Genomic DNA, 13,054 nt, shown 5'->3' with positions numbered 1-13,054 from the left:
ATGACCCTAGCTTGTGTCAAGCTGACAAACACAACTAGGCAGTTCAGGCATGACAGCAGCTGTAGTATAGCAGTATGCTGATTCTGACTCCATGAAGACAACCTTGGGAAAAGCCCTTACCTGATTATCAAAGAGTAGTGACCAATCAATGGCCTGTGTCATCATGTGCACTAGTGAGGTTGTGATAACCACTTTACTGCAACCCTGTTTTTTGTTTTGTTCTTTTTTTTTTTTTAAACAAGAACAGGCCCTCTGGATGTCATCTCACAATATTTGTTTTTGGTAAATAGAATACATGTCTCCCCAGAAAGTCATCCTCATGTTGGCTCACATCAATTTAAGAGAATGCTTAAAAATACTTGTGTATGTGCACAAGTGTAGCTGAGCATGGGTGTGGAGCCAAAGAACTTGTGAGAGCCAGTTAGTTCTTTCCTTCAACTTTGTGAATACTCCTGATAGAGGTCAGAGTTCAGGCTTGGCAGCAAGCACTTTACCCACTGAGCCATCCTGTCAGCCCCTCTACCCAAAGTTTGTGTACTTCCCCAATTGCCTTTCAGATTAACATCACATAAATATTCCTATCTCATAACCTGGAAGTTCTGGATGGCCACCACCCATCTGGACAGTGGGTGGGGGAGGGTAAGGTGGGTAAACCAAGTCCTATGCTTTCCAGGGCATTGCCAGAACAAGCACATAGGGATTTATTCCTATGTGCTGTAGAACTCGGCTCTCCAGCTGTGATGCAGCTGTTGTCATCTTAATCAGAAAACTGTGATTACTGCCTAAGTTCCTCACAAGATCAGGCCAGTTACCAGACCCTCACCTAAGATAACAGCACTTACCCTGCCTGGCCCTAGCCCCAGTTATACATGGTATGTTCTCGGTACACAAGAGATGGAGGGTCACTGAAGGAGGCACTGCATCGAGAAGGCTGGCTCCCATGCTACCCTGGACCTCATGAGTGATGTAGCTCTTCTGCAGTCACCCATACTCCCAAAATAAAGCCCAATAAACCCACTGGTTCACCAAGCTAGACTTGGATAGAATGGTTTGTTGTTGGTGCTCCTATAGCATGAAGAGACTGTACAAGTATCTTCAAGAAAAGTTTACAGAATGCCATGAGCAGACAGATAGCAACAAGGGCGAGAGATGGACCTGAGGGCAGAGCCAGGATGAAGATTTCTCTTAAAAATTAAAGATGCCATTAAAAAAAAAAAAAAAAAAAAAAAAAAAAGAGTAAGTAGTTTTGTTTTGCTTGAAAATAAAGGTCAAATGATGTTTTTCTGTTGTCTTAGCAGCTGCACACCAATCTGATATACATCATATGTGTAGCCTGGGGACCCAGCTCTGGTGCAACCAGAATATGTAGGTTTAAATTAAGTATCTATCATTCTACTTACCAATTAAGACTTGGGAGTCAAAGGCTGGGGTAAAAACCCACTAGCTCAGAAAGGTTGAAAGCAACTAGCTGACCTTGCTTTTTGGTGGGAGACGCTGCAGGAGACAAGTTTCTCCCTTTGTTCCAGAACCAAAAAGAAGCGGCAAACTCAAGTGTCTGTCCTTTTCTTCCTGTGTGTCTTCTCTATACAAATTGCTGGCTTCTCTATGGGCAATTCCAGTCAGTCAGTCACTGGCTCCACCCTGATTCAAGTGTTAAGAGTACAATCAAAATACCCCAAGTCAAGTAACAGATTAGTGGTTCTAAAATTAATCCCTTCATTATTCTCTTCTTGTTGCTAGAGCTTTTCTTGTCCCTCCAGGCCCTGCTTCCCTTCTCAGTCCCAAATAAACACACAGAGATGCTATGTTAGCTATAAAACTGTTGGCTGATGGCTTGGGCTTCTTATTGGCTAGCTCTGTCTCAATTATTAAGCCATTTCTAGTAATCTATGTATTTCCACGTGGCCTTATCTTATTAGAGAACATCTAGTGCATCCTTTCTTCCCAGTCCTTACATGGCAACTGTTTCGTGGACTTCCTCTGCCTACCGTTCCCAGAATTCTAATCTCTTCATCCCGCCTATCCTCCTGCCTCATTGCCTAGACAGTGTTTTATTCTTCAACCAATAAGAGAAACATATACAGAAGGACATTCCCCCATCACTCTTCATATTTTATCAAATGGCCCAAGGGTTTCTTGCAGTTGGCAGAGTGCTTACTTTTTATGTGTAAGGCCTTGAGTTTGACCTCTAGAATCACAAAAATGGGGGGGGGGTGCATTTGAATTGAAGAAGGTGGCTAATAATGAATATGCAAGGCCTGTAATTCACTCTGTGGCCATCACAGTAATGACATATTTTTTTCCCTACTGCAGGGATGAGCCTGGCAAGCAGATGGCACAGCTATTTATAGAGCAGACAGCCTCCCCAGGTGCAGAAGAGGAACTAGGCAAAGTTCTTAGAATCCAATTACCATTTTCTCATGACCCTTTTCAACTTGTTCACAGGTTATCATTTTCATCTCACTAGGAAAAGCTGTTTCTTCTATTATACATACTGATCCCAAATATGCAGGGCTTCCCCTCCCCATCCCTTGGGTATCAACTCTCCAAGAATCTGGATAGCAGCTAGGCATCCCACAATCCAATGCTAACACCACCTAGAGTTAGTGTAGCCCCCTGGTTAAGGGCAAACTCTCACAAGAATACCCCCACTTCAGATTGCATCACAACATAGGTTCCCCAGACTATCCACACTTGCTTTAATAGTAACTTGCAACAGATCAGAATCACCTTTAGACAAGTCCAGATCACCTTGATGATGTGGGAAGGCCCACCCTGACTGTATGCTGCACCTTTTGGTGGCAGCCCAGATATAAAGGGGATTCAGCAGGAAGACCATCTTGCCTCCTGTTCAACTGGCTTTCCCTCTCGTCACCAAGCTGATTTGCCTTGTTACTGCTGCCGATTCATCACCAGCATTTCCAAGCTATCATCATGGACCAGTAGTTCCCAGCAGATAGGACTGCTGAGGCCCCTACCTTGTGAACTAAGTAACTACCCATTTTTGCCCCTCCATTATTGTAGGACCACCTGAATTATTGTGGCATCTAGTCTCAAGAACTAAATAACTACTCGATTCACAGCTTCTCCAATGTGATTTTGTTGTTCTTACTATTCTAAAACTGACTTAATAAATTCATATATGTATTTTCCATCCCACTGGATCCATTCTTTTTAGAGAATTCTGACTAATATAAGCTCCATTGTTAGGGGTTTTGTAATTTTGCTAGGACAACTTAAAAATACAGGAAAGCACTGGACTTGGCTTTTAAAGAGCAAACAGATAAACAGTTGGATGAAGAGGTTGCCTCAAAAGGTCTTAAGCGCAGGAACTTCTGTCCACATAGAGTTGGGGTGCATCACTTTCCTGGCATATCAATATATTTTCCAACCAAGAAGCTCTCCAAATTTTACAGGTAAAGGATATAATACAGATGTAGCCCATTGGTGTGATCAATAATTAATCTCCAGCCCCAATCCCCTCCCTGGGAATGGAGATTGGCTCGAAATTGCAGCTTTCTAGTCATGGCTTTGACTTTCCAGTAACCAGCTCCCTCCCACCTCAAAGCCATCCAAGAATCAACCCGCTGTAATCAGAACACATGCACTGATGAGGAAATTCAAAGGCAAGTGAGAACGACAGTCAGGAACTGGGCTCAACACAAGATGCACCCCACCTATCATTAAGAACACCATGAGGATTTTAGAAACTCTAAACAAAGAACTGAAAGTGAACATGTAATATATTTATTGTATGACAATATCACAATCCCTCAATATACTTCATTACAGGTTGAAGCAGTCAGGCTGGCTTATACTGAATTTAGGCAAGCTGTTCCCTAAAGGCACAGGGAAAATCAGTAATCAGACTTTACAACCCAGAGGGCTTGGGTATCCTCATTTTCCCCTACATCAAGTCTATGCCCATAGTATCTGCAGTATTGTCCACTTAACAGAACTAGTTGTGCTTTTCACTGCACACCTCATACACAGGCTAGATTTGGTAGTGTTGAGTATCTGCTAAAAAGTATCAAATTTTAAAATTAACTTTTGAGATAACAAAGAAATGAGTCCTATTATTACATTTTCATACATCATGTGTCATTATACTTTATTCTAACCCATGCCGTGCCCTTCCCTGTGCTTCTACCCCAAGCCCATTGGCTAGTTCCCAGATAGTCCTCACATCATGCCATTATCATCCGTTTCTCCCTTCCCCTTACTTTCTGGTCTCATGATCTGCACTCATGCACTATATAATTTCAGTTTGGGTTCCACATGAGATCAGATTTATCATTCTGACTTTGGCTTTTGTGTTTACTGTGAGTCCCAGCCTTATCCACATTCCTAAAGACAGTATGTTTTGAAAATACATAAGTGTTAAAAAAACAAGACCAGGAAATGCAGTAGCTAATAACATTACGTATGAAATTTCAAGACTATGCTCTATACCCTATTGCCAGACAGTCCCAAGCCTGCAAAAGTCTCAGATTAGGACATATCGGGTAAGTCCTCCCCTCGAACCTCTGACAGCCTTTGGCAATGCCGCAAGATGTTCAAGATCACATATAACCTCTTGTCAATTTTCAAGTTCGTAAAGTCCTTTAAGTCAGCTTCCACAATGAAATAATGACCTGAAAAGAGAAACACCAGGTTCTAACTTCCTTGAATCCAGTTCTCACAGTTTTTAACAGCATCATACCTGAGTCCTTCTACTAACCCTATCCAAATACAAAACACAGTGGGAAATGGTCTTCCTGCTAAAATAATGTCTCATCAAGTGAGGCTATACAGCATCACCGCCACATTTCTCCAGGGTAGCCCTGCTATCAATGAGCAGTGTTGGTATGTCTTAACTGCACACTTCTCTAGAGGCATTCTGAGGAAACAGTAAACAGAAAGGAACCACTGCAACTCTATCACCTAACTAGAACTTAGATGAGCTGAGAACTCTGTCTAGTCTGCAAAATGGGACACAGGCACTCTGCGGACTAAAAACAAAGCTAAGTGCTGTCCAGCACGCAGTGAAGTGTTAGCTGGACTGGATATCATTAGCTCTCCAGAAACATTGTTTTCTAGAATTTGGGGTTTGCCCTCCTCCAAACAGTTGACATGCACTCACTTAGATTCCATCACTTTACCTTTCGTGTCCTTTGTTTCTTCATTAATAAACCTTTGGTAGTGATTTCTCTTCACAGAACTCAAAGATGCTTTTGGTTGATATATAATCTTGTATTTACTAACCACTGCCTTATTAATTTCCTTAATAACATCATTAATTTGACAATATGTTAAACGGGATTTCATGTACCTGTTTTTTAAAAAAAGCATTTAGTTATTCTTTTTTACTTTTTATATTTTTTTATATTTCCTTAATTATACAAATATTCACCTCTACTATTTTTTAAACAATAAGGTAAAACAAAACAACACATTGGAATTAGACAAACAGAAGAAAAAAGAGCCCAAGAAAAGGCAGAAGAATCAGAGACCCACTCATTCACACACTCAGGAATCCCCTAAAAACACTGGATAATATATACACAGAGGACCCGAGGCAGACCCCTGCAGGCCCCATGCATGCTGCCTCAGTCTGAGTCCAAATGTGCTTTGGTCATGCTGACTTAGAGGCCTTCATTCCTTGCTGTCCTCCACCTCCTCTGGCTCTTACAATCTTTCTGCCTCCTCTTCTGTAGGGTTCCCTGAGCCCCGAGGAGAGGAATTTAATGGAGGCCCTTCCACTGAGGGCTTCATGTTCCAATGTATGTAGTTATTCTTTAAAAGTCATCATACAAACTTTTCCCTTTGAGATAATAATGAAACCACATTTCTCCCTTCCCTTGATGATAGTATTCCTGCAAATAGTGAATGTATCTAAAACGCTGGATTTGATGTAAGAAAAGTGGCAGGCACCAAACCACAAAGTGACACAGTACCAGGGTATAGTAGCACATGCCTTTAATCCCAGTGCTTAGGAGAGATAGGTGGATCTCCATGAGTTCAAAGTCAGCCTGATCTGTATAATGAGTTCTAGACCAGCCAGAACTATAGTCAAACCCTGTCACAAATACTTCCTGGCCTTTTTGCTTCAACACCACATTACAATTTTGCATGACTTAAACAATCATGCATGTTGATTAGTAGTGTTGCACATTAGAATTTATACTCAGTACTTACGAAGGAACACCATTGAATTCATCAGTGGTTATAAACTGCATTTCCTTTATAATTCTCTGCTCTCTGGGAGGCTTCTTTGCCAGGACAGGTTCCTTAGATTTGACTGGCTCTTTAGGATCCAGATCGGATTTGTCAATCCTACAGAGTAGAGATAAACACACATACACACACAGGTAATTGATAGAATTAAATATCACACCATACTTTTTTTTTTCTTCAACCTGGTTTAATAATTTTATAGCCAACTTTTTTTTTTAGTAGCCCTACCCATTGGTAATGAATATCAAAATTGTGAAAGGAACTGAGAAAATTAAATTCTTAAATCTTCAGAGTATGTCTATATTCACTTATACACCCAAAACATGTCATTCACAAAATATACATTACACACCTTCACCAGTATTTATTCCCATTTGCTTCTCAAAGTTAACATATGTAAAGCTGAACTAAACTCCAATAGCTTCCCTTCTTCAATTCCCTAGTTCTGAAACTAGAAACAACAGCCATCTTTCATCTATCCTGGTGTATTCTGTTAGTTGTTACTATTAGCCACTACCTATTGCAGACTCTTCTGGCAAATGGAGTCTAGAAACAGGTTGTGTCTTTTAGACTAACTGCCAAGGCAGAAGAGACATCTGTTCCCACAGTGGCTGAAATGTTCCAAGAAAGACAACAGATCAGAAATCTGTAGGTTCAACACAGAAACAAGTGAAGGAATTCCCCCAGAAAGAGAGCAGCAAGGGACCAGACCCAGAACACAGCAATTGTGGCTGTGGGCTGTCAATAAAATCTGAAACACTATCTTGGCTGTGTAGTATAATTATGGTAGAAATTACAAATAAACAAACAGTGATGGTGCCATACTGTGAATGCTAATGTGACCTCCATCACTAAACTGGCCAACTCTTCCATGTACCTGATTCTTTTCTCATGTTCTATTCCTGATCATGTGATAAGAATGTGCTGATGACTCCTGAATGTCCAGCTCACTGTATCCACCATAAACATCTTCAACCTGATGACTCCCGAATGCCCAGCTCACTGTATCCACCCAAAACATCTTTAACCTATTTCAAACTGCTTTGACCTGACCTGGACAGCAAAGGCTGGCCTACAGAAGTGCTGTTCTGCTAGCCACATTCCTCTGGATATCCAATGTCCATCTCACTCTATATTCCTGACTAATAACCAGGAGACCTATTTTCCCTAATATTCACTTGTGACTTTCCTTGGCAGTCTATTCTGTAGAGAAATCCTAAGCATTCTCAAGGCCAGAATGGCCTTTATCGCTACAGGAAGGGTCTGCATCACAAGTGTTTTATGGTACTGGTATTATACTGTTCTAAATTTGACTCATACATACAAGGATACTGACTATTCTTCAAGTTTTACATATACTACTATAATCACTTTTCTACACGATACACTTAAAAAATTAAGTTGACCATAGAATATTTGTACCTATTGAAAACACCTTTTAGAAACACAATTTTGGTGTCAGGATTGGAGAGCTGAGGGCAGGCACAACATAGAGACTCTTAAAAAAAAAAAAAAAAGATCTCATTCAGAGCCAGGCAATGGGAACAAGGAAGTAGAAAAGACCACCTGAGAGACATACTGGACAGCTGGTAGCTAAGAGAGATCAAGAAGCCCTGTCTAGGCAATTAAAAAAGCAAAAACAAAAAACAAAACAAACAAACAAAAAAGGCGGTTGGATTGGATACATATACAGGCAATAAGAGAGTTTCTGAATTCAGCCTTGGACCTGCAAGGTTTGAGAGAAAACAGCTCTTCATCAGATTTCCAGCAGGCCACAAGAACACTTGAATTAAGTTAAGACAAGAACTGGACATTTCGGAGCACTGACTACCAGAGTCAGGGAGGTTTATCTTTCATGGAAGGGGAGGAGGAAAAGGAGGCAGCCACATCTGAGGAACGCAGGACTACAGCCAGGAAGCTTGGGGCAGCATGGACTAACACCTAGAAACAAAGTGTGCAATCGAGGAACACAGACATGGAACAGAGGACAAACTCTAAAACCTTCAAGTCATCGTTTGTACAAGAGTAGTGGCAGAGATAGCTAAAAGCCAGGCATGAGGGCCTCTGGGAGAATGGCAAGTGTAAAGCTGATGGTTCACTGTGCTTAGCTTACCCTAAAGGCAGAGTGGTTTCCCTGGCTCCCAAGGGGTAATGGAGATACACACAGAGGTCAAAATCTTGATGTTCGGAGGAGACATGAGACTGGTATATAGTGGAAGGAGACAGTGATGCTACTAAATACTCTATTCTCAAAGCAAAGCATGTTCTGGTCAAAACCTGAAAGTCTAAGATGAAGGGGGTATGTGGGGTGTGGAGGGTTGCAGGGGAGCCTTGCTTGGGGAGAGGGACCATTTTCCTCAGAGGTGTAGAGTGAGGAAACTGGAGGAGACAGATTAAGTGTGGTTTAAGACACTGATCAAACCCTGACAAAAAATTCAAGTACATGACAGAAGACAACTGAGGTGTTTGTTTCCACAAACAACTCCAGACAGCAAGAATCAGGAATGTACTTACAAGCTCTGGGTGACTGTCACTTGCGGCAAATGGGACGGAATGTGTTCTTTGAGATGCTCTACATCTTTCAAATCCTCTTCAAGAGATACACAGAGCTCCTAAGTTTCAGAAATGCTTGTGAGCATGGCTTCCTCCTCTACACATGTGATATGTGTACGCAGGCAGGTCAGACTGCAAGCCACACTCACAGTCCGTGTAAGTGCTGAGAACACAGAATGCAGTGGGAAAGCACCAAATGCAGCAATACAAATGAACAAAATAATAATGAAGGACTTAAGGGCTGGGGTGTAACTCACTGCACTGCCAACCAAGTATAAGGCCCTGGGCTTGATCTCCAACACAAGAAAATAAGGGGGTGGGAGTTGGGCATGAGAGGGGAGACCTGCCCTGTAATTTCCAGAGTTTCTAGAAGATGATATTTTTCTATTGGGATTTTTTTTTTTCTTTTTTCAGAGAACAAGTACTATAATCAATCATAGTACAAGTGTGAGATTGGGTTGAAGTTTAAGTCTTTCCCAAATACTTTAACCTTGGGAAGCAACTAAGAAACAGATGAGATATCAATGCTTTTCAGTCTGGCAAACTGCTCTTATTGAGTTAGCTCATGTTTCCCAGTGCTGCCTGTGAAACAGCACCAGAATGACTGAGGTCAACCCAGACAAGAGATGTTTGTTTGGTGTGAGTATGTCTCTCTCGTCTCTCTCTCTCTCGTGTGTGTGTGTGTGTGTGTGTGTGTGTGTGTGTACAGTGTGGGGAAATTATATATAGTGTGTGTCTCTGTACAATGTGTGTTTTATTTAACTTCTACTAGAACATGGGGGTAATGAACTCATGTAAATTTTAATTCAGGAAAAAAATAGTCTATATTTTTGGGTTCTTGATACCTGGTCAACCATAATGTGAATAGACTTCATGTCTCAAGTGAACACTCTCATGTAACCCTGCATATTCTTGCACAGATGGAAACTGATAGAGCAATACTGTTTTCCATTTTGAACCTATGACATCTTTCATTTCAAAAACTAAATTATGCTCATGGCCACTCTTTATTTTCGGCTGGGGATAAGTATGTCTAGAGCTGAAAAGTCTTCTCAGACTGTGAAGACTACAGGCTGAAGGACCTTGGAGGCTACCCTTTTCAACCTCATTGAACACTACAATGGCGCCAACAAGACATAGCTTGGGTGTCGATTGTTTACCTTGTTAGAAAGTACACAAACTCCTATTGGCTGAAGTTAATTAGGAGCCTCATTTAGAACAAAAAGTTCAGCTTTTCTCAAATGAATTGTTCTCTTCTTTGATAGAAATAAACAGACAGAAAGCAGCTAAGAAATAGTCTTTTCAGTTTTCTGTTACCCTTTAAAAGAGGATAAGAGACCTCAAGAGGTAAAATGGCTTTCTCAGCCTGGAAGAGAGCACCCAGGGCACCCAAGGTAAAAACCTACACCTCGCCTGAGCAGGTCTTCTCCACTCAGCATTCTCCCAGGGCATCATTTGTTTACACTAAACCTACCTATAAAAAATTCTTTAGAAACTTCCCTTCTAGTAAAAGTTCTATGCTATTGGCCGTTAGCACACAGAAAAAGTTGGCATTCGGAACACAAAAGTTACTCTTTAGACTAATTTACAAAGGTGAGAATACTGCAAACAAAGGATCCTTAAAAATGATCTGGTGATTAGGGAGTCTGTATTTACTGCCTTCAGTTTTCCAGTTAGGGAAGCATTACCTTAAGTGACTTGTTGGTTTGTTCTTGATACTGAATTTCCAACTCAAGATTATTTAGAAATTCATTTACTGTAATGATCTCATCTTCTATTTTACTTAAGGTGGTCTTCAAGGGAAGGTGCTTGGCCTGTTATAAAGAGGAAATGGAAAACAAAGTATATAAAAACCAAAACAGGTACCTGCTCTGTATTTTTATGTTGGACTTAGATGTTTTGGTTTCTATCTCTGATTGAAGGTTTTGAGGAGTAGAGATGGTGCAAATATGAACTCCAAGCTTACCCTGCCTTTAGTCTTGGAGCTCTATACAAGCAACACTTGAGTAGTCTAAGCATGAGTTCATTGCCCTGGAGCTTCAAGTTTTTCAGGTCAATCTTTAATAATGTGTCCTCCGAAGCAGGGTAACAGCCTCTCTTGAGATTTTTTCATTTCTGTCACCCTGTGGTTTGAGGCCTCAAAGTTATTGGCTCTTGTCTTCAGTAAAGTCAAGGGTAGGTGGTCACTGAGACCAGAACCTCCTCTCTAGCATTCTTTCATACTGATGGGGATGTTGTCACCAATGCCCACAAGTCCTACTTGGTGTCTGTGAGTCCCATTTCATGTCAGCCCAGGAAGACTAACCTCTCCCTCATGAATGCTTGTATGCAGGTGCTTATTATTTCTAGGTGTTTTGTTATAGTGAAAGGACTTGCCAAAAATAAAAGCAGCAGGAAACACTTTATACTTACTTGCTTTTATCCTCCTTCTCTTCCTTGCTACTTTAAAATGAAAGTTACGTCAGGCCTGGTGGCCCATACATGTAAGCCCTGCACTGACAAAGCTGAGGCAGGAGGATTTAAGCTTGAGGGCAGCCCCGGGCTACTGCATAGAAACTGCATATAACAACAAAACAGGAACTTGTCCTTTCCAACCCAAATATTTTCTAAGACAGAGCTGTCAGTTCCAATTTCCTTTTAGTTTTGTTTTAAACAGTGTTTTTCTACTTAGTCCTGGCTGCCCTGGAGCTCAATAAGTAAGCCAAGCTGATCTTGAACTCACAGATTCACCTGTGCCTGCCAGTGCCTCCTGAGTGTTAGGATCACAGGTATGTGCTATGCCTGACCAGACTTTTTTTTTTTTTTTTTCCCCCAATAAAAGTGGCATATGAGTGGAGAGATACGAAGTGGGAATTGAGACCGAGAACCACCTGAGTGTTCAGGAGCTGGAGTCTTGGTCTCCCTGAGTGTAAAATGAGAGGGCTTGCTATGCAGGAATTAAGACTGAGAGCCATCATCCTACCTGAGTGTTCAGAAACTCAGGATGATTTGGGCAAGCCTCTTTGGAGTTGTGATTTCCCCTGAGAATAAAATGAGAGGCTTGGCATGTTGAGTTCACAGATAACTTTCTATAGAGTGTGAACCATGAGCCACAAAATAAACCAGTTCTTTTAATAGGAGTTTCAAGTAAGGACTGAACAATACCAAATTTCTAGGAGAGATATCCAACAGAATTTCATGTCAAAGAAAATTAAAACCACATCACAAACTACAGCAAAATCTCCACAATCTTTCAAGAAGACAACTCTGTCTACTAAGAAGGCTTTGAACTCTACTGGACAAAGCCAGGAAACTTGATTTTGAAAACATTTTAGACTTGACAAGGATTATCTGTTTGACTTTTACGCCTTAACAATTTTATTTTCAACTATCTGTTTTACCCTGATACACAGGGATAAGCTTCCTCTAAACATGATGATAACTGGTAATGGGCTACTTCACCCTTAATAGATCTTTTCATTAGAAATTTTTAATTTGGTTGGTTCGTTTTATTTTTATTTTTATTTCCAGTTAGCTCTAGAACCATGGATAATACATCCCCTTCAAACCTTACTATAAGTTGGACTAATGTCTAAGAAAAAGTAAGTAAAGTTAAATATTCATCCATTATTTAATATCGACTCTGCATTATTTGAAACAAAAATTCACTACTGGAAATCTAAAATTACCTTACCAAGAGACATTCACAACAGAATAATCAAAGAAGTAAGGTGTGTACCCCAAAGCAGTGGGTCAATGTCGCTTACCAAGATTTCTTATCGTGAGAATTTTCTTAATATTGTCAATCTTCTCATTAACGTAAGAGCATAACTGTTCTAGATCTGAGGCCATCCTTCAAGCGTCTGAATAAAACACATAGAAACGCTTTCTTAAAAAAACGTTACGAAAAGTTAAATTTCTATTCACTTTCAAAACCTACAAATAGTAAACAACAACATTGTTTTTTGAAAAGAAAGAACACAATTCGAGGGCATTTTTTTTTTTTTTTTTTTTTTTTTTTTGTAACATGTCTTGGAGGCTCCTGCTGGATATCCAGACACCATAAATAAACCAGAGCTACCATCTTCCTCCGGGCTGAATGTGGAGTCGCGGCCTCACATTCTGGGCGTGAGATGAAGCGAAAAATCCATAGCGAAAAGTCCTCGTAAGGGTGAGTGAAAAGATGCCGATCTGAGCAAGCGTGTCCAATCTTTTGACATTGCGGCACGACAGCGTCAAGTTCAAGCCAGATCCAGGACGCTGCGCCTGGCTGGAAACCTAAGTGGGAGAAGACGGGAGCCGATCC

At 40.9% G+C, this 13,054-nt stretch overlaps 1 protein-coding gene across 1 annotated transcript; it reads right to left on the bottom strand.

The window, feature by feature from the left end:
• Positions 1–3,725: 3,725 nt before the first annotated feature.
• Positions 3,726–12,608, bottom strand: LOC127234391 (spindle and kinetochore-associated protein 1-like). Its single transcript, XM_051201298.1, is given in 8 exon segments — positions 3,726–4,518; positions 4,521–4,634; positions 5,142–5,311; positions 6,178–6,315; positions 8,731–8,828; positions 10,458–10,583; positions 11,345–11,355; positions 12,516–12,608. Coding segments are annotated over 8 exon segments (774 nt in total). The 5' UTR covers positions 12,601–12,608; the 3' UTR covers positions 3,726–4,486.
• Positions 12,609–13,054: the final 446 nt, after the last annotated feature.

This window comes from Phodopus roborovskii, unplaced genomic scaffold (genome assembly GCF_943737965.1).
Source record: "Phodopus roborovskii unplaced genomic scaffold, PHOROB, whole genome shotgun sequence".
NCBI classification, from domain to species: Eukaryota; Metazoa; Chordata; class Mammalia; order Rodentia; family Cricetidae; genus Phodopus; species Phodopus roborovskii.
Note: the sequence above shows the minus strand (reverse complement) of the source record. Positions and strands in the feature narration are given on the sequence as shown.